This window comes from Aotus nancymaae, unplaced genomic scaffold, assembly GCF_030222135.1.
Source record: "Aotus nancymaae isolate 86718 unplaced genomic scaffold, 86718_ANA_hifiasm-v0.15.2.pri h1tg000040l, whole genome shotgun sequence".
NCBI classification, from domain to species: domain Eukaryota; kingdom Metazoa; phylum Chordata; class Mammalia; order Primates; family Aotidae; genus Aotus; species Aotus nancymaae.
In genome coordinates, this window is record NW_026988454.1 from 1,029,369 (window position 1) to 1,053,990 (window position 24,622).

A 24,622-nucleotide genomic window follows, 5' to 3' on the forward strand; every position below is an offset into this window, starting at 1 on the left:
GCTTTTCCTACAGTCTGAATGTTTATATTGATTTTTGTTTTTACCTGATTATTTTATGCTTCCCTCCAATAAAATGTCATGAAATAAGAACTCTTTAGAGATTTGCTCGCTGCAGAATCCCCAGTCGTAAAATGCCTGCCACACGGTGGCCACGTAGTATCTGTGGGACGAGGGGTCAGAGGTGCATCAGGACGAGTGATCACTCATGAACAAGGCAAAACAAAGGACATTTTCAGATGAGCCGAAACTGAAAGGGTTGACTGCCCTGTCTCTTCATGCTCATCACGTAGAAGGAAATTGTGTCTTCAAGAAGAAAGGCCAAGATTCGAGAAAGAAGAGTGAGCCCCAAATTCTGCGTAAATTTAAAAAGTCTAAAGTAAACACTGGCGACATAAGCGGCACAGTGACAACCATTACTAATACTGAGGGTGCAAACAGCTTAGAGCGAAAATCCTGGCAGAAGCCAACACAGTGGTGTGAAAGATCGGGGAGGAGAATTCGAACTAAAAGACTCTGAGTTCCCTGTAGAGGACAGTCAGGACACGGATGCATTTCCCAGTTGTGAAATGAAACCTGAGGTTAAAAGGAAAGTTATTTTCAGATTTTATATTTAATGTCTGTTTCTTAGAAGAACACACTGAAATGTAAGGATTTAGAATCAGCAAAAGAGAAAGAATAGAAACAGATATACTGGGCATATGTTAACTAAAAGAAAGCCGCTGTACCTATTAGATTTAATGGATTTAAAGCAGAAAGCATTAAAGGTATAAAAATAAGCGTCACTGGTTAATGATTTTAGAAAAGAAACCAATTCATCAGAAAGAGAAAAACTACAAATGAATATTAGAAAATGTATAATCAAACTGGGATATTTTAAACACAATTCTCTCGTTATCTACTGCAGTGGTCCCCAAGCTTTTTGGCACGAGGGACCAGTTTTGTGGAAGACAATTTTTCCAGGGACTGGCATGGGGGTGGGGGTGGGTTGGATAATTCAAGTGCACTGCATTTATCGTGCATTTTATCTCTTATTATTACATTGCAATGAAATAATTATACAACTCACCATAATGTAGCATCAGTGTGAGCCCTGAGCTTGTCTTCCTGCAACTAGAGGGTCTCCTTTGGGGTTGATGGGAGACAGTGGTGGATCATGAGGCATTAGATTCTCCCAAAGAGCCCATAGCCCAGATCCCTCACATGTGTGGTTCATGACACGATTCATGCTCCTAGGAGAACCCACTGCTGCCGCTGATCTGACAGGAGGCGGGGCTCAGGCAGTCACAGAGTGATGGGGAGCCGCTGACAGTTCAGAGGAAGCTTAGCCGCTCACCTCCTGCTGTGAGGCCCAGGCCCGAAAAGCCAGAAGCTTGGGAATCCCTGATCTAATGGATCAGTCTGATTTTTAAATTTAGCAAAAATGTAGAACATATGAAAACAATTTTGAAAAAAATTCTAATTAAAGGCATTGGTACATTTATGCACCTCACACAGAATTCCCAAGCACATATAGAACATTGGGGGAAAATAATGATTTACTAGGCCAGACAGCAAGCCAGGCTTAACAGATTTCAAAGAGAAGGTCGTAATACAGGCTACAGTCTCTGACACATGCAACTAAATTAAAAATGAATAGCTATAAGAAAACGAAAAACTATCACACAATTGGAAATTTTCCAGCACTGTTTAAAAATAACTCATGGAGAAAAAGAGAATTAGGATGAAAATAAGTAATAGTTAATGCTTAATTATAATAAAACTAAATTTTATCAAAACTGGAGGGATATAACCAAAGAGAATTTACAACCTTCATGTTTATATTCACCATTAAAGACTACAAATTAAACAATACTTTTCTGTACCTTATGATTTTTTTTAAAAAAAGCGTCGAACATAGGGAACAATAAACATAAGAATTTAAATGTATGAAAGAAAAAGCTACAATAGAAAGTGTCCACAAAGTCAAAGGCTAGCAATTTGAAAAGAAACGCAAAGCCCTTTGTAAGTATTGGTTACAAAAGTATTTGGAAGGAGAAAGGAGACATTACTAGAGATGAGCGGAGATTGAGGACTTCCTGAGACAGTTCTGGGGAAGGGGCTCTGGAGGGCACGGGGCCTCTGGGACCCCGCGGCAGGAGCACTTACTCCCAGACTCGTCGCCGGATACTTGACCTTGGGCAGCCCTGCCCCTTGCTGTGCTTGGGCGTCCTCTTCTCTGAGCTGGGGATAAGGATAGGACCTGCTTCATCGGATTCTTTGAAGATTAAATGTGCATATGTGAAGCATTTAAAAGTGCCTAGCACGTGAGTAGCACTGCGTAACTCATAGCTGTCATTATTACCAGTGATACAATTTCCACTAGCTGGAAGCTTTAAGGGACTCTCCCACTCTGTAACAGCTGGACTTGGGGTATGAGGCTCAGGCAGAATATGGGGTTCAACAGAAATAGGAAAGAGATCCAGGGTCTCTTTGCTAAAAAAAAAAAAAAAAAAAAAAAAAAAGGCAAAACACAGATGAACACCGAGGCTGGAGAGGCGGGGGAGGGTGGGGACCGGGGCAGATGGAAGCCGTGGCTTCCGCGATGAGACTGTGCAGAGACTGAGCAAACAGATGTGAGAAGACACAGGACTGGATGCCAGGAGACAAACACGGAGGTACAGAGGAATGGTGACATTATCAGACAATGGGGACGGATTCTCTAATTTCGATGAAAAAGTGTGAATTCATAGATCTAAGACGTACAGCATATTCTGAGCAGAATAAAGAAGAAATTCCAGGCACGTGCGTGTGTTGAATTGTGTCCCTGCAGAATTCATGTTGCAGTTCCAAACCCCAGCACCTCCGAACGTGATCATAGTTGGGGACCCAGTCCGTGCAGATGCAGTGAGTGAAGATGCGCTCACGCTGCTGTGTGGTGGCCGCTCATCCAATGCCACAGACGCATTAGGGGAAAGGGACACGGACACACCCCGCTTCCCTGTAAGGAGATCCGAGAGCGTAAAGAATTTATATTCATATGTACACACACGCATGCCACATATGGGGGAGACAGAGCCAGATAAAGAAATGTGGCAAAAGGTTACAAATTGGTGAATCCGGGTAAAGGGCACATCCGAGTTCTCTGTACTTTCTTACAACCTTTCTGTAAGTTTGAAATTACATTTAAATAAACAGGATTTTTTAAAACTAAATTCAGGACAAACAAAATACAAAGGAGTTGAACAACACAAAGAGTTTGATCTGATGGCTAAACACAGAATGCGGTGCTCAGTAACCAGAGACCGTGCCTTCTTCCCAAGCAGACACCCAGAACATCGACAAGAGTGAAAGTCAAGAAAAGCAGGAGTCACGTAGACCACATCTTCAGAATACGACGCACAGACTTCTTCCAGATACAAGATCGTCCCGTCAACAGCATCAAAACACAGGGGAGAAGAGCACCCCGAGAGTCACTTCCAGCATCACCCGCATCGCGACACGGCCACTGTACCGCGTTCCACGGCGCCGGGCTGCGCGGGGCCCGGGGTCCTAGTCCCAGTCTGTCTGCGATGCTCACTCGGCTGCAGCGGTTCCTCTGCCCACACACTAGGTGCTCCTTGGCAATGCCAGCCTGCAATTGACACACCCTTTCTGGCTCGGTTGTTCACATTTCTTAGAGAGAAAAAGAGCAATCGTCTAAGTGTGAGAAAAGTAGAATAGGGAATGAACTCGGACTCCTTTACATGCTGTTTGTTTACCATGGCCGTTTAGTATCTGTGATGGTTTTGACCCTGCGCATTACAAACTGAGAAAGACGGACGCCCTCCTGGTGTAGGCAATTCTTGGCCCTGCTTAACTTCAGCTTCCTTGTTTTGAAAAACTGAGGACGATGCTAACCCACAATGACCGGGTCCTGAAGCCCCTGACAAACACAAAATTCATTTGTGGTTTAAATGCAGACACGGAGCACTTCACCTTTTTCAATTAAATCAGGAAATCGTCACTTGCATATGAAATGAGGAGCCCCGCCCCTGCACACAGTGACCCGGTGACTGTTCCCCAACTTCATCCACCGGTGCCACTACTACCCAGAGCACTTCTAGAACCACACCCTCTCTTATGACTTGAAAATTAATATTTCAGAACTTCAAAACAGTGCGCAGGTGTCCAAGAGGACACTTGACGATGTTACATGGGAAGTGCTATCCGTCCACATTTCAGCCCTGTGCACGTCCAGTTTCAGATGACCCCAAAGCAGGAAGTTACTCCTTTCCTGCGCAAAGAAGCCAGATTTAACCATTCTCATAGCCACAGATCAGGCGGGAAGTGACACACATATACAGAGTCCAGAGGGACAGAACGCTTTCCACAAGGAATGCAGACGGCTGGGCAGAGAACGCAGGAGGTTAGGACAGAGAGGTCACACAGACGTAAAGACGGAAGACCATTCCAAGGCTCATGAGAGGATAGACACAAAGAAACTTCACACAGCATATGGGACTTGGCATTGTAATTAATACAAATTCCTAATTAAAATGCAAGCCCTCGGCCCCCAGAGGCTGGAAGGAAGTTCAGTGCTTCCTGGCAGCAAGAAGCAGGCTCTGGGGGAGCTGGCCCAGGACAGGAGCAAGCGGGACCCCCAAGTGGCACAGGAGTAACTTGGACAAGGACAACAAGAATGGTCCAAAGAGACTGAGTTCCTGGCCCCAGCTTGCGCCAAGCACAGGCAACTGTTCTCTAGAGAGGAGGACCCGGAAATTCACACCAGACACAAATGCTATAGCTGGTCTTTGCACGTAGAGTGAGATGTACATGGAAATCACATCACAAAGTGTAGATTCAACTGATGTCACAGTAACCTCTTTGCTGATATTTTAAAGCCCAAGTTGGAAATGGACAGCGAGACCTCCCTGTGACTGAGCCCCTCTGTGTTTCCCATGAGTGATGTGGAGGAACGCATTGTTCATGAGTAATCTGAGCACAGTCCGGGGAAATGTTGCTACAGTTTCAAGGGTCAGAGCTCCCAGTCCACCGATACCGTCTGGATCTGGGGCACTGCGGAAGCACGCCTGGACCCGCAGCGGCCCGCATGGTCTGCCCTGATGAGCCTCATTCCCTGCAGCAACACCAGCAGTCCCGCCTCTCCTACTGGGGACGGCCCCAGGGGACCCTCCACACAGTGCTCCGGCTGGCGCTCTGACTCACAGAACGTAGATGACGAAGCTCGGGCGAGGAGGCCACCTGCCTGGGGTCGCCCAGCGAGGACCGTAGGGGCCGGGCTCAGAGCCCACGGGCAGCATTTGTCTGAACTCATGTCCCACTGAGCAGCGCCCCCGCCCCACTAACGTCCCCTCTGCCCATAGCAGAGCACCTTTCTCAGGCCGTGCAGAGAACAGTAGAATCTTTCCATGTAAAATGGGGGTTTGGTTTTCAGGTTTTGTTTTTTTTAGTTTTGTTTTACGATTATGATTAGACTTCTTAGAAGAAACTAATGAAATCTAGACCAAAATATCCATTTTTAGGACCCTTTTCAGCCTAGTTTGTTAAGTCTTGCAAAGAAATTATAACTGCCGGGAAGTTGACCTAAATGACTCCATTAGCCTAATCGCGTGTGTGTATGTGTGTGTGTGTGTTTTAAAAACAAATCTCAAGGCTTCTGCGTGGCAGCGCCCTCAGTGTAAACCACACCTTAGAAAAGCTGCCAGCAGGCAGATTTCAACAGCAGGACCGAGGCCACGGCTTTTGCTGTTAGGAGGTGTCCAGCAGCTGTGTCTCAAGGAAAGGTCGGAGCGAGGGGCCGATTTTATGATCTAAATTCAGCCCTTGTAGCAGCCACCCAGGCTCTGGCTATGTCCCAGAAGGCTTGCCTGAGGCCGGATCTGATAGAAGTCAGCGTGATGAAGAGTGACAGCCGGACCCTTCCTCACCAGGGTGGCTCTGGGACACTGGTCTCATCGTCAGGAGATGCCTTTCTCACTGCAGATCTGACCTAATTACACAACGTTTTGGAAACTACAATGCTTAGCGAAGGGTTCGGGCCTTGTTAGTTTCAAGGAAGAATGCAGCCGGTCAGGGAGCTGGAAACGTCTCACAACGCACAGAAACAGTGCAGAGAAGTGCCTGGCCAATGACAATGTCAGGAATACTACCTATTTATTTTAACACTTCCTAAAAATTCATTCCAGAGGCAAAATTCCATTCAAAGTTCAGGGGGACAGTAGTGTCATGTTGATGGTGGTGATGATGAAACTGAGCGGCCTCTGAATGGGAGAACCGGGGATGGGCTGCAGCCTTCTGAGAGCTGGGTTCTCATACGAGGATGCTCAAATGATGAGCATGAAGAAAACAGGGATTCAAAATAGAGAGATGCAATGACATCACGACAGGGTGAAGGAAAGTCACAAGGCCAGAAATCTGTAGTTTACCCAGAGGATTGGATTCTCGAGTCCAGGGGAGATTCCGGGAAACAATGTGGTGGCATGTAGGACCAGGAGCTGGCTGTGCCATGTGAACAAGTAGCACCCATTTATCTCGGTTGCTGCTCCGGCCATGTAGCCAGGCCCACCCAGAAGAGCTGAAACACACGTCCCCGACTGAGGTCTGATGGCGTTTACGGAGGTGTCCAGACCTGGGTGCGCTCACACACCTGCACGGAAGCCGCGGGGCTCACAGCTCTTGGATAAGAACCAGGAAAGCATGCATCGTCTGAGCATTTGCACTGTAGTAAATCCATAAGCGCCAGAAACACCTGTGTTGGGAGGCAGTTTGTGTTCTCATTTTGAACCTGGATTTAATCTAGTGAAGTTTTTCCTGTGGTGGGAAAAGTGCCATCCCAGCAGGTGGGAGAGGGCTGGCCTTGTCCATGGGCACACCCCACAGCAAGGGGGCACAGGGAGAGGGTTTGTCACCCACGCCCAGGAGTCAAGACACCGTGGCTCTAGGCTAGTGAGGGAGAGGACTGGGCCGGGGTGGAGTTCCCAGTCCTTCATCTGCTGGGCTCTGGGCTGGAGCCGGCTGGGCCTTGAACCTTGGTGGCCGGCAGGAGGTCCAGGTCCAGCACAGTGAGCATGAGTGGGGAGCCCCAAGACCCAAATGCCTTTTTGCGTTTCCCTGCAAAACAGGGAGCCTGCGAGTTAGTTCGGGTGAGTGGAAGAGCACGCGGCGGGCACACCACGGCTGTGTCCACACTCTGGGCTTCCAGCATTGCCCCCAGGAAGGGTCAAGAGGCTTAGCTGGAATAAAATCACAGCCACAATAGGCGCCTCTCGTTTTCTTTCTTTCTTTCTTTCTGTCTGTCTTTCTCTTTCTTTTTCTTTCTTTCTTTCTTTGCCTGTGAGCCTGTGGAAGAGGCTCCCCTCATTAAAGCAAGTAAAACAAAAACAGAGGCGAGCTCTGCAGTCTTTCAGGACTCCTGGACCCTGTGCCTCTAAACACAGACCCAAAGCTTGGTGAAAACAGGGAAGTTGGTCATTCTAAAGATGGAAATGTTTAGAACACAATTTCAAAATGTTTGGGTGCTAAGAGACTATTCTCAATGCATTACAAACCCGGCCCTGACCTCGCTTATCTCACCTTATTCACAATCTGTTTTGTAATTTATTCGTGTTTCCTTAAGTTAGAATCGAGTTACACCCTGAGGTAGCTGCACAATGTTGCCACCCTGGAGATCTTGCCTGTAAGACCTCCAGACTCCTCAGCGTCTGTGTTTTCCATATACAGTCCCTGCACACACAGAGACACACAGTGTGAACTGCGGGGGCCACAGCATCCTCACAGCCCCTCAGCATCAAGGGGGCCCCCAGCTCCTGTGATCTGTGGCTTTCCTCCACAACCACGTCATCTGCTTTTAGCGGGTATGCCGTCATGGAAACAGCAGCTGTCAGCTGCTGAGCAAGGCTGGCGCTCTCTGCTCCACCCACGAGGCGGCTGCCAGGCACGGTGCCTCCTCCCAGCTGTGAAAGCCTCTCCCTGGATTCCATCTCCAGCTTGTGCCAGGGATTAGCTCCTGACCTGCCTAATTTCGTGGCAATATTAGTGTTACTCTGCCATCAGCGCACATTTACTAAGTGTTTACCATTGTCTTTCTAGAGAGTTCCGCAGAGGAAACATTATTTAATGGGCTACATTACTTCATAACCATCTTTTGAGTTAGGTCCTAATTATCAGCCACATTTTGCAGAGGCTTGGAAAAGTTGAAAACAAGGACCGAACGATACAGCAGGAATTCAGAGCCAGGAGGGTGCCGGTGCACGTCTGTGTGGCCGCGCAGATCTGAGGGTCTCACTTGCCTGAGCACACCGAGGGGACAGAACAGCCTGGCTCACAGACAGGCCCACCCGACTCCACAGCCTGTGTTCTGCCAGCCCCCCTCACCCCATATCCCGAACACCAGAGGAACAGGGTATGGATTTGCAAAATTTTTCCTGATAAGTGACTTGGTTTTGGTTTGTTTTAAAAGATACATCCGTTGTACTCACCACTGTCTGATCGGGTGTGATCTTCACGTCGCCGTTAGAAAACGGGATGATGGTCGTCTTCTTACCGGCGCTCGGCTCCTTCTGGCTGGCGTCGGGGAAGGTGGTGATGGCACAACCTTTGCTCGGTGCCCGTCCTACCTTTACGGAAACACAAAAGGTCCAAGATGATTATTGTGGTTTCATTATTTTTTCTTCCATTCAGAATCGTTATATGACTATCGCCTACATGGCATTCTCTACACCGGCTGTGATATTTCCCTCAAAAACGTACTCACTAAATTGGTCAGGTGCAAATTCCCATCCCAAATGTGGTTATCAATAATGAATAAGTGTATGATTGTCACACAAACATCTGTCTTTCACAAAAGTTCAGGTTGTAAGGCTGGCTGCGTCGCGGAGATTTCGGACACTCCTCCTCCCCTCGTGGGGCGTTCAGACACACCCCCTCCCCTCGAGGGGAGTTTGGACACACCTCCTCCCTGCGCCGGGAGTTCGGGCACGCCTCCTTCCCTTGCAGGAGCTCGGACACACCTCCTCCCCACCGCCTGGAGCCCGGGGAAAAAAGTCCCATCAGGACCTACCTATACCATTTTGTCCCATCTGTAAGGTCCCATCTGTAAGGTTGGCTGCGTCGCTGAGAGTTCAGACACGCCCCCCTCCCCTCGCGGGGCATTCGGACACGCCCCCTCCCTTCTCGGGGCGTTCGGACACGCCCCCTCCCCTTGCGGGGAGTTCGGACATGCCTCCCTCTCTTGCTGGGAGTTCGGACATGCCTCCCTCCCTTGCTGGGAGTTCGGACATGCCTCCCTCCCTTGCTGGGAGCTCGGACATGCCTCCTTCCTTTGCCGGGAGCTCAGACACGCCCCCTCCCCCCCGCCGGGAGCCCGGGAATAAAAGCCCCATCAGGACATACCTGATACCATTTTGTCCCATCCAGGCTCCACTCCCTGTCTACTATTTTGTCCTATCTGGGCCCCACTCCCCACCATCCGGGTCCTACTCCCCTCCATTTTGTTTCATCCGGGTCCCACTCCCCTCCATTTTGTCCCACTCACCTTGGCCACAGCCAATCGGACGCCTCCACTCCCTATAAAACCCCGTGCCTGAGAGGAGTCTGGGTGATTTCTCCGGCCCCTCCTGTCCGGACCGCAGAACCTCACTCGGGAGCCTGTATAAATTCCCTTACATTGGATTATTTTCCTGCTGGCCTCAGTTTCTTCATTTTAAACGCGGCAACAACCCAAGGACAAGCCTTACAAGTGGTGCCGAAACCCGGGAAGGAGTTGTAAGACCCCTCCTAGGGGAAACTGACTCCTCCACTCAACGCCAGACCGGGGAGCAGCCCTTTCACCGCAAGGTAAGACTTCTGTTGCCCACTACTCCTCTCGCTGCTTGCCTCGTCTCGTGGAATCCCTGCTCGCAATCGCGGCCGCGTCAGGGACTCTTTCTCGTTGTTTGCTGTGGGCCTGTGGCCCCAGCCTCGTCGCGAGGACTTGAGTGTAGAGGAGACGTCCCTACACTCTTGTCCTCTCCCCGTGAGGGGTTTCTTAGGGTCAGAATTTTGAGGGAGACGTCCCCACTTTCCTGAACCCTCTCGTTGTCGTGTTAGGGTCAGGATTTTGAGGGAGACGTCCCCACTTTCCTGAACCCTCTCGTTGTCGTGTCAGGGTCAGGATTTTGAGGGAGAAATCCCCACTCTCCTGAACCCTTTCGTTGTTGGTGCTTGGTAAGCACGGCTTGGGATGCCTAGCCGCTCTTCCGACCACCCCCGCAGCAGCGATTGAGGTGTGGGTATTCAGAAGCCCCATTATCCCCGGTTCATACTAAATTTGTTGTTTTAAATTAGCCCATTTGGCATAAAAGGCTCCCGTTTATTTAAACAACTGTATTTTTGGCTTCTTTCTTTTTCTGTCTGCCTCTCAGCTTTCTCTCTTTCTCCCTCTCAAAATGGCGGCCGCTTCTTGCTCTTAGCTTTCTCTTCCACTTAAGATGGCGGCTGGACCGCACCTTTAAGGTGGCGGCTGCTTTCTATTAACTCTGCTTTCTATTAACTCCACTTTCTCCTGCTTTCTATTAACTCTACTTTTTCCCGCTTTCTATTTACTTTACTTTCTCCCACTTTCTATTAATTCCTTCTATTAACTCTGCTTTTTCCCCCGCTTTCTATTAACTCTACTTTCTCCTGCTTTCTACTTTTAACTCTACCATCTCCTGCTTTCTACTTTAACTCTATTTTCTCCTTTTTCTTCCTAATTCTGGAGTAAGTGACTGAGTGAGTGAGTGAATGTATGTGTAGTTCCGCGGCCTAACAGCTACAGGGCTTGTGTGGGCCTCAACCTGCGGTTTCACAGGGACGTGACCAGGAAAGCATCAGACTAGTCTCCCATCTGGGGAACACCCACCCTTTGTTTGTCAGTCTTGCATGTAGTACTGTCTTTATTGTAGCCATGTGGCATATAGCCCTGGCCATGTCTTTTCTTGGTTTTTGCCTAATTATGATTATTATAAACGTGCAGGCTTTCTGGTATCTTCGTTCCCAACCCACCCTCTGTTCCTCTTGCACCACCACCAAGGTACTTCTAGCCAAAGAAACCTCCTCTTCGCCCTTAGTCCCTCCACCATCCTCTTCCTTTTCTGACCCCGATGCGTCTGAGGAACTCTCCTTTCCACTGGCCCGACCCAATGATCCTCCGCCTTATGATAAACCTCAAACCCCTTCAGCTCCTCCACCTCCTAATTACAACCTGGTCTCACCTGTTAGTGCTCACACCCGCTCGCGCAGTGCTCCCAACGATGAGGCCTCCCTCCTTTGCCCCCTCCGTGAGGTGGCCGGAGCAGAGGGCATTGTCCGAGTGCATGCTCCCTTCTCCCTTTCTGACCTATCGGCCATTGAGAAACGCCTAGGTTCTTTTTCCACCAACCCTACTGCTTATACCAAGGAATTCCGTTACCTTACTCAGGCATATGATTTAACCTGGCATGACACGTTTGTCATCCTATCCTCCACCCTCACCCCAGACGAGCGTGACCGGATTTTTACAGCAGCCCGGGAACACGCTAATCAGGAACATCTTACTGATAACCAGATGCCAGTAGGTGCGGCAGCGGTCCCAGAGGCTGACCCTAATTGGGACAATCAGGACGGTGGAGATGGCCGCCGCCGCCGAGACCAGATGTTACGGTGCCTCCTGGCGGGCATGCAAAACGCAGCCCAAAAGGTAGTCAATTACAATAAGTTAAGGGAAATAACTCAGGGACCTGATGAAAACCCAGCTGTCTTCCTTGACTGCTTAACTAATGCTATGATCCTCCATACACGGCTGGATCCGGCCTCCTCAGTAGGAGCTACGGTCCTAGCCACCCACTTTATCTCCCAGTCAGCGGCTGATATAAGGAGGAAACTTTAAAAAGCTGAGGAGGGCCCCCAGATTCCCATGCGAGACCTGGTAAACATGGCATTTAAAGTTTTTAACGGCCGAGAGGATAAGGCTGAGGCCACCCGACAGGCCCACTTAAAGCAGGAGGTTGACCTCCAAACCCAAGCTCTTGTAGCAGCCCTGAGGCCGGCAGCCCACCAAACATCTGGTGAGGGAGGTCCATCAAAACCCTTCCGAAATGCTTCAAGGGCCCCGCCTGGGTCCTGTTATAGATGTGGTCGAGAAGGACATTGGGCCTGGGAGTGCCCCTGTCCTCGACCACCCCTTGGACCTTGCCCAAATTGCAAACGGACTGGACACTGGAAGGTTGATTGCCCATCCCGGACCAAAGGCCCACTCCCTGCACCTCTATGTGAGGAGCAGGCCGGTCCACAGGAAGCAATCCTTTCACCTGAATTTCTTGGCCTTCTGGATGACTGATGCAACCCAGACTTGAGGACTCCCATCACCCTTGCCGAGTCCAGGGTAAAGCTACAGGTAGTGGGTAAGTCCTTTTATACCTTCCTACTCACGGCCTAGCATACCTTCCCAGGTCTTGGTCATGGGAGTTGATGGAAGGCTTTCCTATCCCAACCAAACCCCTCCCCTAACCTGTCTCCTCGAGGGACACCCCTTCTCTCACTCCTTTTTCTACCTCCTAAACTTTGTAGATACCTTTTCAGGTTGGATTAAAGCCTTCCCTACCTCTCATGAAACAGCAGACACGGTAGCATCCATTCTTATTCAAGAGATCATCCCCCGCTTCGGCCTACCTGCCACCATCCAGTCAGACAACGGTCCAGCATTCATAGCCCAGGAATCCTGGAAACAAGGCCCTACCACTAGAACCCAATACAGCGCTACCAGCTTGTATGCGAGAAGTTGGACATGTCCGACTCTTCAGTTGAGGTGCCAGCCGACTGACCTGTCCCCCTTACTTCGCCCCATTCAGCAGGAAGTAGTCAGAAAGAGCGGCGCCCTCTATCTATCATCAAAAGGTCGGAATGTAAGGTTGGCTGCGTCGCTGAGAGTTCGGACACGCCCCCCCTCCCCTCGCGGGGCATTCGGACACGTCCCCTCCCTTCTCGGGGCGTTCGGACACGCCCTCTCCCCTCGTGGGGCGTTCAGACACGCCCCTTCCCCTCGCGGGGCGTTCGGACACGCCTCCTCCCCTTGCGGGGAGTTCGGACATGCCTCCCTCCCTTGCTGGGAGCTCGGACATGCCTCCTTCCTTTGCCGGGAGCTCAGACACGCCCCCTCCCCCCCGCCAGGAGCCCAGGAAAAAAAGCCCCATCAGGACATACCTGATACCATTTTGTCCCATCCAGGCTCCACTCCCTGTCTACTATTTTGTCCTATCTGGGCCCCACTCCCCACCATCCGGGTCCTACTCCCCTCCATTTTGTTTCATCCGGGTCCCACTCCCCTCCATTTTGTCCCACTCACCTTGGCCACAGCCAATCGGACGCCTCCACTCCCTATAAAACCCCGTGCCTGAGAGGAGTCTGGGCGACTTCTCCGGCCCCTCCTGTCCGGACCGCAGAACCTCACCCGGGAGCCTGAATAAATTCCCTTATATTGGATTATTTTCCTGCTGGCCTCAGTTTCTTCATTTTAAACGCGGCAACAACCCAAGGACAAGCCTTACACCATCCAGACCCCACTCCCTGCCTACTGTTTTGTCCTATCTGGGCCCCCACTCCACTCCATCTGGGTCGCACTCCCTTCCATTTTGTTTCATCTGGGTCCCACTCCCCTCCATTTTTGTCCCACTCACCTTGGGCACAGCCAATCGGACACCTCCACTCCCTATAAAATCCCGTGCCTGAGAGGAGTCCGCGCGACTTCTCTGGCCCCTCCTGTCGGACCGCAGAGCCTCGTCCGGGAGCCTGAATAAATTCCCTTGCATTGGATTATTTTCATGCTGGCCTCAGTTTCTTTGTTTTATCCTCAGTGAGAACAGACCTTACACAGGACACACAGTGGCCATCAGTCGAGATCATCCACGCGCAGTGATTTGGTGAGTTTAGAATCCTGGGCCATAGGAATTGCAGTAATTACTATGTAAAAATTATTCTTGGGACATTTTTCTTTCCTTTCAGCCCCATTCTTCTGATCTATACACTCCTACAGTCCACCTCAAAGATTTATTGATTTTAATTAGCTGTCAGCAAATAGTATATAACCTCATATGCACGATGCTGCACTAGGAATGTGGACAGAATATCTTCGTCTCCACATTGAAAATATTACTCATGTAAAGATTACCAGAAGAAAATAATCTCAAGATCTGGGGAGTTAAGATAAGTGCATGTGAAAATTCCAAAGTGCAAAATGCGTTTTTGTTTTTTATACCACATTGTCACTCTTAACCATAGCTCAGAAATGCGGGACTTAATTCAACTGAGAAAATACACAGGGAATAAGCGAATGCTTGGCTTCTTAAACGTCTTCAACCGTCCACCAAGCAAACCTTGACGGCGCGCGCCACCTGCTGGCCAGGATGACCGCGTCCTATTTGGGGTTGGAAAACTGCTCCTTCCCTTGCTCCCAAACCAGCCAATGAATGAAGCAAGATGTGTTCAGTTCCATATCCGAGGATGAATTTTTAACCAACACTAAACACGCCAACAAAGTTCAAAAACAATTACTTTCAGAAGTTAAAAAAGCACAAATAATGTTTTAAGTGTTCCACATGAAAAGAGTCATACATTCTAATCTGGAGTTTATATTATTCAAAGAAACAAAACACAGAAAAGCTGAGAACTTTGGCATATCCCATTCAAGATACACAAGAAGTAGATGCAAGATGAGTCACAGGAAGAGGAAAGTGATGAAGACCTGAGTGAGGGGTGGGGAGCCAGGGACGAGGGGCAGGCAGAGGTGGGGGACCGCTGGTTGTGGGGAGAAAGGATCGCGCCAGCCGAGGGCACAGCGTGTTACCTAGTTCCTGCGTCCTCATCTTCATGGCTTCGTGAGCGTGAGTGACTGATTACTCCACGCGCTTACTCGGCCAAGGAGGAACATCACTTACGTCTCACGGACCCACCTATGGAGACAGCAAGATCAGATACTCAAATGACCTGGGTTTCCTTTTCCCTGACAAACAGCCACAACCACGCACTAGAGACAACACAGTTAAATGAGTTCAAACTGTTCCTGCAAGTAGCATTCCCTGTTGTCCACTAATCCAAACGCTTTATCCGCTCACAAGTCATGAATCCACTTTACCGAGGCACAGTTCCCTCAGCAAGCACGAGGAGGGGTCCTCGTTTCTGACGGGCCAACCAGAGGCGCTACAGGAACGGACAGCTGAGCGGAACAAGGAGCAGCGAGGCGTCGCTCAGGCAGGACTGGGCTCCTCGGGCTCACAAAACACCAGGAGCTGCGGCTGCAGCCGGGGCCCCTCCTGTCCCCGTCCTGAGTCAGTGACGGCCACCGCCACCTGGACGCGTCCTTCAGGACCTGAGCTCTCTTCAAGAGTTAAAATGTGGTGGCCGGAAGGTACGGGACGCTATGGTTTTGGGGTTTTTTAAACTACGTAAAACGAACAAACAAGTGCTCCTCCTGAAAAGCGTGTTGCTTTGTTTCCTGGAAATGAACCAGCAGTCTACACTGCTAGAAGCATCTGGCCTCCAGCTCGGTGCCCGTGCGCGGCCCGTCTGGAGGGAGCAGCGTGCACAGCGCCTGGACATTCCCTCGGAGAAACGGCCACCGGCGTTCATCTGCCTGGCCCTCTGCGTGTCCATTTTCTTCCCGCACTTCCTCTTTTTCATATCAGCGTCCGTGGCCTGTGCTGTTTCTCAGGAAGATGCTGGGTTTACGGGAACATTCTGCAGAAAGAGCATAACCCTAGTCCCCGTGTCTCCGTGAACACTGCAGCAGGGGGCGGGAGAAACGCGCCTTGCCCTGGCGTCTGGCAGCCTCTGTCTCTATGTCGGTGGGAGCGGCTGGGCCCCGGACAGTCAGCACCAGGACTTTGGGCCACGTTCTGAGTTTCTTAAAGGGGTTATTTCCCACTTGTATGTGTGCTCTGGGGTCAGGGTGGCCACAGTGACAACTGCGACAGTCAACACCTGATACAAATAACACATAGAGACAGACATCACCCGCCGTGGCTGCGGCGCTGTTTCTAAGCGCAGACCGTCAGCCCCGAGGCTTCCAGGTCAAACAAAATAAAACCCCAGGAAAATGTTCCCGCTCATCCACCCACTGAAGATGTGGGAACAGACAGAACGGAACGTGGGCTTTTCCTGGGAGAACAGAAACAAGCGGGACCTGGGTTCTGATGCTTCCTCGCCAGGTGCCGACTTTTACAGCACACATAAGCTCACAGCCCACATTTCCTGCCGTAGAGAAAATCATCTCACTTCATTGACATTTCTGTAAAATGTAGCATGTCATGACTGGACCACGAGCTAGGGCTTAGAAGTATGTTTGCTGCGCTTGCCTCCGAGTCTATTAATGTCAATTGAGGACTGCAAATCAAAATGATAAAAACAAAACTTGGGGACCTCTGAAGTCATGAAAAATATGAATCTTGTCTGACTATGTGCTACATGTAACCAACTTAAATCTATAAGAAAATAATGTCTCTGTGTGAAAGGCTGAAGCTCGGGAAATAAACAGACATTTGGAGCCATCTTAATTTTCTGTTCTTGTCCAGAAGACGGGAAGATGCCACCATCTGTTGACACCTGCTCCAGATCTCACTTCCCCAGGATGAAAAGTGACTTCGCAGGTCTCTCTCAGGGGAGCCGGGCAGGTCACCCACGCAGAAGCCACTCAACCCACCTACCTGCAGTTCTGCAGCGTTTGCGGAAGAACCGGTGAGCTCATCAGGTTGAACGTGGCTGAGATCCGACTTCAGAACTCTCTAAGACTGAAGAGCTTCTGTCTAAAAGCAAGCAAGTTCAGTTTAAAAGGACAGTACTCATACACTGTGGAAACGTCATTACCCTAACGCAATTGCTAAATCCAATTTAAGCCGCTTGCGAACAGGTTCTCTCTCGTTCATGAGATTACGGTACACACGTCAGGTCCGTTCAACAACAAATGACATTTGATTGTGTAAGGAACGTTAATTGTTTAATGAATATGCTCAGTCGGCATTTCTTAGGCGTCACTGTCTTTCAAGTATTCTGATGGGTGAAGAGATTCACGATGGAAGGCACTGCCCTGGCGCTGAAGCTGATCACGGTCCCTCAGCAGACACGGGAGAGAAAAGCCGATCCCTGCGCCATTGGCTTATGGGACCTATGAAGGGACAGGGGCTGCAGTGAAGGGGCACCACAGGCTTCCAGGAGAGCCAGGGGTCAGGGGACCTTCCCCAGGGTGGCGTCACTGTCAGCTGAGATCATGCCTGGAGGTTGCAGAGGTGCTAGCAGGTGTGCGGGAGACAAGGCGTCCCCTTCTGCCGGGCCCCAGCAAGTAGACTGAGGACTTGTCCGGGGGCCTGAGGGGGAGGGGGCGGCAGGAGAAAGGCGGCCAGGCTGGTGCAGACCCCCTGGGAAGAGCTTCCCCACCCCGCAGAGGAGTGCTGAGGGACGCTGAGAGCACACAGAACCTGTGGGGGTCTGAGCAGAGAGAGGGCCCTGACCTCACATCTATGGAGCTCCCTGCAAAGGCCACGAAGCAGCCTGGGACAGGAGGCCCAGGGAGCAGACTTGGGAGGAAGATAGTGCCAGGCTCGCCCTGCAGGACCACACAGGCCTGGGCCGAGGATGGGAAGGAGTCCAGGTGCCAGGCAGCCCAGGGCGGTTCTGCCCACAGGCTAGGGCTGTGCTGTGCATAAGGGCCACACTTGAGGCTCAGCCACACCTGAGGCTCGGCCACCACATGGGTTCTGTTTCTTTACCGAGAATGGCTCCCATGGGAGTCCAAAGCTGCTATGATCAGTTTCTGGCAGTGACGTGGGGAAGGAGTTCTTTTCTGACTCACACAGGGGCAGTGTTGGCCACTCCTGGTGGGACCCCCAGTGCAGAAATTCCCACAGCTGCATGGACAGAGCTGGGGCTCGGGAAAGCGGCCGGGCAGGTGCGGGATGAGATGGCACTCTGGCAGGGCTGCAGGCAACCGCATAGGCCAGCAAACAGAGAAAGGGGAACAAAGACCCCCGAGTCCACACAGCCCCATCCAGATGCCTTCTGCTGGGAGTGCGCTCAGAGGGAAGCGGACGGAAGGATTCAGAATCTCCAGCCACGGCCCCTGGAGGCCAGCATGTGAGCTGTGTTGGGGGGGTAGGGCTGGGGATGTCGGCAAGACACACAAGTGAGGACCCAAGCAGGGAATCAGATAAAAGTGGCCAGAAATTAGGCAGCTCATGAACAACATGTCCTTGCCGTAGTGAGATGCTCTGCTCACGTGTATCCACAGGAAAGGCCCCTGTTTCACAGGAAGCATGGAAGCAGTTAGGGGTCCCTCCCCCGCTCACCATCTCCTCCGACTGCTGCCATCTTCTCCTGCAGCGTGGCGGCCTGGGAAGCCTGCGCTGGTGGTTTTCTGCCACTCGAGTTTTGTGGACTTTGGGAAGATGGATGCGTAGCCTGGGGCAACGACAGTCACAGGCCCGCCTCGTTACAAAGTCCCTGCAGCCGGCAATGCCTGGAGCCCAGAGGCCGGGAGCACAAAGCCATCTTCGGCCATGCAGGATTTCCAGCAAGACCCCAGGGCCCACCCAAAGCACTGCACTCAGCACTACAAGGTAGGTCAATTCTTCTAAAGACTCTGCAGAAACAGACCAGCCACAGGGCTCAGGAAGGCATTGGAGTTTAAAACCGCATTCAGTTTGTTTGCTTTCTTAGCACTAAAGACACGTCTGAAGAAATTCAAGGTTTTATCTGTAGAAACATAATGACTTTAATACATTACTAGGACTGTTTGAATAACAAAGTGAGTCCTCTCATTAGGCGGAGGTGGAACTTTATCTGAATCTCTGCTCTACAGCAAGAAGTGCTGAGGGTTAGGCTCTTGTTTGAAAGGCATGCACCCGTGTCCTTGGAAGAACACAGGACTCCAGGGAGCACCACGCTCGCCCAGGGAGGTGACACTGTGTGGTGAGGGGCTGATGGGATGTGTGTGTTGGGTTCAGAACCTCTGCTTCTCTTTACAGATGATAAGCACGAAGGGACGCCTCTGGAAGAGCTAAATTGTTAGATGACGACCTTTGTCCCAGGAGAGTGGCACTCCGACTCCTGCAGCCAGTGTATCTGGGCTTTTTCTCTTCATCAGCTGACAGAGGTGAAATCTTCTCAAAAGCAGGTTCCAATGCCTAAAAGACAAAGTGCAGGGAAAATTTTCATGTTTTCAAGGTAAAATAAATTATAATTCTAATACAATCAAGAATAATTGGAATGTCCTAGAAAAAAATAGGGTAGGAGGTCAGAGGACTTGGACTGGGTTTTCCCCCAACATGTTGATAAGAACAGGAACCCTCATGAACGTTCCAGAAGGAACCTTTGCGGAGCCGATGTTTGCTTTGCGTTTCTTATTGTGGTTCCTGGTTTCAAAATGATCACAGGATTCCCAAAGCTACAGAATAAACAATGCCCAACATGTCTTCCTCTAGGCTCAGGTGTCTTCCCCGGGAACGTGTTAACGAGGAAGAAATGTGATGCTGCTTCTAGTGCTGTCTCTGCAGCTGGTCTGAGATTCAAAATGCAAACTCCCAACTTTCCCTGTTATCAGCAGACTCACCTGCAACCCGTGATCCTTCGTGTGGGAGGAGGTATTTTAGGTCTGGAATGCTACATTATTCACCACTCTGCCCTCTGTGGAGGAGGAGGGAGTCAGAAGGGGAGAGGGTTGCTGTGAAGGAACCCTTGATACCAGATCCAGAGTGGCTCACCCGCACAGCCGTGCCCACGGTCCCTGGGTGCTCACGCCTCCGCCTTTCAGATGCTTGGTCCCTAAAATTGTGACTACACACAGATACAGCGATGCATATTTAAGGTGTGGGATTCACATAACCCATCGTCTTTCTTAAAATCAGGTGTGCTCTTGTGAGTGTAGACGCGGTTCTTATAAACAGCCCCATGGAGACCAGTACAATGCACACACTCAAAAATCTATTTGGAAATTACCAAGCTCTAATCTGGAAATAAGACAAGGATGGAAACTGCAGGGCATGGGAGGACTGAATGACACTTCATTGATTCTCAGGGCAATTGTTAAGGTGATATATCTCCTGACATACAATGACCCAAATGGGGCAGTATGCTATTTTTTAGGAACTGGCATACAATATACGCGGGGGAAACTCCCTGTGCGTCTTCTCTGCCTTCTCCCCATAGAAGGTAGAGAAACCCAGGCTGTATTTGTGGCAATTTCCCCCTCTCTGCCTCTGATGGAGGAACACCCTGCCCGGCTTCTGCTCTTCCCTACACAGAAGGACTGGGCGCTTTGCTGTACTGAGAAGCTAAACCTGCTTTCTTTCTGAGGCAACAGAAGCCACCTCTATGGAAGCAAAGCTCTCACAGAGCTCCCGAAGAGTGGGAATAACTTCCAAGATTTCCTGCAATTTCCTGTAGAGGAACCTGTGGCTGGTCTTGCTGTGCTGGGAGAACAGACCCCAGAGAAGGCTCCTCGGGACTGTATTCCATGGGTGCTTCTGTGTGTGTGTGTGTGTGTGTGTGTGTGTGTGTGTGTGTGTTGTAGTCACTGTGCCATATCAGAAATTTTCCAAATCCTGGAAGTACGGATTTAAAAGTTCCCACAATGAGTGCAGGTAGGAAATGTTAGTGTCCGACCTGCCCGGACCCTCGTTGCTTGAACCCCAGAGAGCGACCGAATTATATCAGGCAAATAGACAGTTTAGGAGTTCAGGCTTTATTGGAGAGCCTCCGGGCGGACTGGACTCGTGCCGGGGGAAGAGTCAGCAGTCTCGCGCCGACTTTTTTTTGTTTGGCGGTTTTTATAGGGGTAGAAGGATTGGGGGAGTGGGAGAGCTGATTTGGCAGGTGGCAATGAGTCAGGTTGGCTGTCGCGGGGGGGATGTCTGCCGGGCGGGGAGCTTGTCGGGCCGGAAGTTACTGGAGAGCTGGTGGGGTGGATGGTGATTGGTTTAGTTGGTTGCCCGGCCAGAAGGCTGCTGGAATCGGGCCGAGCCAAGGCGGTAGACAGAGTGAGATAAGGAACCCTCCTGGCGAGGGAGGAGGGGCTTTCCTCATCCGGAAGTTAGGCACTTTCCATGTGGCTGGGGGGGGTGCCCAAAGGTCCTCCACCAGACAGTTAGGACTTTTCTTAGTCCACTAAGAAATATCCCCACTCACATTTGGAGGGTGTTCAGGTGGTTTCCTGTGTTGTTACCTGCACATGTAATCTTAGTGATGCAAGTTGTTTAGACCCACGTGCAGGAAACAGAAGCCAAACAAGGCGGTGATAACACTGGCCACATTCACACTCTCTGAGGCTTCTTCTTTGAGCCATGTGATCAAACGTGAAAGCAGTTGGTGCTGGGACGCACCGACTGCTTCAGGATGAGAATGCTGGTCCTTCCTCCAGGATAGAGCAGGGTAGTAAGAGGGACAGGGGCAGGAAAGTCCTGGGCACAGAATGACGGGTCCCTGGCTAGAGCTCCTCTCCCGGGTCTGTGCCCATGGACCTCGGCATTTCTGCTTTCATGCCCAAATGTTGCATTTCCCAAGACCACCCTGACCCACCACGCTCCCATCCTGTGCCTATGAAAACCCTCAGTGGCAGAGACACAAGCAGCTGGACGTCGAGAGGAACACACGGGCAGAACGCACCGGCAGACACAGCAGATGCCAGCAGGCCACCAACTGGTGGAATGACACGGAGTTTGGTGGGGGTGGTCCGAGGAGAGTCTGGCCGCTGGGTGGCCCAGCTCCGGGGAAAACCACCTTCTCACTCCATCCCCTTCTAACTCCCCCTTCTGCTGAGACTACCACCACTCAGTAAAAAACATTGCACCCATCCTCCAAGCCCATGTGTGATCTGAATTTTCCGGTATGTCAAGGCAAGAACTCGGGATACAGAAAGCCCTCTGTCCTGTGATAAGGCAGAGGGTCTAACTGAGCTGATGAACACCAGCTCCCTACAGCCTAAACTGAAAGTGCCCTGTAACACACGCCCACTGGGGCTGCCGCTGAGAACATTCACCCCCAGACACTGCCGTGGGGTCGTGGGGCCTGCCCGTCTGTACGCTCCCCTAGAGGTTTCAGCAGTGGGGCACCATAGAAGCGAGACATACTCCATCACACACCCTGTGGGGCGGGAGAAGGGAACTTCTCCCATTTCAACAGGTCTCTACCTCATTCTACACAGCTGTCCTAGAAGATGAACAGAAGGCCGCCAGGACGCTGAGCTGGCTCTGGAGTCAGCCCGGGTTCAAATCCCAGCTCTGAGTTCTCCAGCCCATGGCTGTGATGGAGTTAGTAAGAGCATCCATTTCACAGGGTCGTCATCGAGAGTAAGACCGTAAAGCTCCCAATCTGGCCCGTGTAAAGTCCCCAGTAAGGCTTTGCTGCTGTTGTCCTGAGACACCGACGTGAGACACACACCCGGAGGGCTGGGCTTCTGTCTGCTGGAGCACCAGGGGAGAGGCCTCCTGCATCCAGCTCTTATCAATCATTGCTTATGGGAAACGGAGCTGATGGGAAGACAGCAAGCCCTCCCGCCACCTGCAGCGTGAGCGACACCGACACCACGTCATCCAGCAATAAAGCCCACGTCTTTACAAGGACGCTATGTTTACATAACGCAAACCATACAAAAACACAAACGCGCCGTTGGTGCCAGCGTGTGCGATCCTCGTCCCGCGTGTGGGGAGGCTGCAGGCTTCTTCTCGGCTTTCCCCTGCGGCCGCACCAGAGCTTTCAGCTCTTCTCTGAGCTCCAGGTTCTGCTTCCTCAAAGCATCTGTGTGACTCTGGAGCTTCCTGTGAACGTCAGCCCACAGCGACTCCTGTCTCCCGAGCTCTTGGTCGAGTCTGGTGATCTGCTGCTGTAAGGGCTGTTATTGGGAAGAGAACACCAGAAAACCTCTCAGACATCACAACACCACATTCCTCTGCAAAATACCCAAGCCCTCTGTGATGTAAGACTGACTATTTCTAGACAACAAGACACCTGATGGGATAAACAGGACTACCACAGCCTTTTCCTTTCTTTCCTTTTTTTTTCCTTTCCTTTCCTTTTTTTTTTTTTCCTTTTTGAGACAGTGTCTTGCTCTGTCAACCCAGGCTGGAGTGCAGTGGTGCAATCTCAGCTCACTGCGACCTCTGCTTTCCAGGTTTAAGCAATTCTGGTGCCTCAGTATCCTGAGTAGCTTGGATTGCAGGCACATGCCACCAAATCTGGCTAATTTGTGTATTTTTAGTAGAGACGAGGTTTTCCTGTGTTGTCAGGTTGACCTCAAACACTGCACTGGTGTGGATGTACAGTCAACAGTTTAAAAATTCTGGAATGCACTGCATTTAAACCTGACATGTTAGCCTTCCCATGATCCTTCACTGGACCGTAGAGGCTGCAGCCTTGCCCTGAGAAGCAGCAGGATGGTGATAAAGGTACAGTCCTGCACTGCGTGGCCCTGGCCACAGGGACCGGTGGGACTTTAATGAGAGCGAGCACTGTCCAACGGGGTCCGGCGAGGAAGTTGGTAAAAATCAGGAAGCTTGCTGGGACGATGTGAGGCAAGTCAACCCTCTGATTTTCTTTAATGAAGTTTTTCAAGTCCGGTGCCTTCTCCTGGATGAGAGGAGAGAAGCTGGAATGTTCATGTTTTCTTTAACTCCCGCCCTGCCTCCCATCCACCAAGAGAGAAGCTTGCAGAGGACAAGAGCCACGTGCCCTCGGAGAGGAGGTACGGCATCAGCGTCCTGGGGTGGCGCTTTCCTACGGAGTCTGGCGAGGGAAAGTCCAATGGCGGGCCTCAGGGACAGGAATCAGGGTCCCGCCTGGTGGGACTAACTCTGTCCCCACAGACCTCAGCTCACCGGCATCTCCCCGGCGTTGCTGTCCTCTCTGGGACCTCGGCTGCCACAGCTGTCTTCTCTGTGTCAGCCCCAGCTCCTGGGCACGGGTCCTCTGGGTGGGTGTCCTCCTTGGGCTCCCCGGCCTCCAGCTGACCCTCCAGCATCCTGGTTTGGAAGGGAAGGGCCATGGGGAAGCCTGAATGCAGTCACATATCCCCTGAAGGCTCAGCCTCAACTGAAAGGTGAGCAGGAACCACAGCCGCTCTTCTCCCCCGGGTCCTGTGCACATTCCCAAGCGGGAGGCTGACCAGGTGAAAGGACACCACAGACAGAGAGAGGGGACTGAGCGGTCCACACCTGGCTCTCCACCATCCTCCATGGAAAACGCTTAGTTTCTAGAAGATCAGTCTGACACCTAACACACTCTCACCCTCCAGAGAGAGGTGTGAGCAGGTGTGAGTGGGATGGTCACGGGGTGTAACCAGGATGTGAGCAGATATGAGTGGGTATGAATGTGATGTGAGTGAAGTGTGAGTAGGTGTGAGGGGGTGTGAGCAGGTGTGAGCTAGTGTGAGGTGTTAGTGGGATGGTTGTGGGGTGTGAGCCGGTGTGGGCGGTTGTGAGCAAGATGTGAGTGGAATACTTGGGTGTGAGTGGGGTGTGAGCAGATTGGTTGTGGGGTGTGGGTGGGGTCTGAGTGGGAGGGTCACGTGGTATGAGCAGGATATGAGCTGGTATGGGGTGTGGGGTGTGGGGTGTGAGCGGGTTTGAGTGGAATGGTCGTGGGGGTGTGAGTGGAATGGTCGTGGGAGTGGGAG

At 51.2% G+C, this 24,622-nt stretch overlaps 1 protein-coding gene across 1 annotated transcript; it reads right to left on the minus strand.

Moving 5' to 3' along the window:
- Positions 1 to 16,185: 16,185 nt before the first annotated feature.
- Positions 16,186 to 23,968, minus strand: TCP10L (t-complex 10 like). Its single transcript, XM_064361253.1, is given in 9 exon segments — positions 16,186 to 16,218; positions 16,671 to 16,731; positions 16,733 to 16,769; positions 18,306 to 18,417; positions 18,861 to 18,867; positions 18,982 to 19,142; positions 22,628 to 22,843; positions 23,826 to 23,860; positions 23,863 to 23,968. Coding segments are annotated over 9 exon segments (768 nt in total).
- Positions 23,969 to 24,622: the final 654 nt, after the last annotated feature.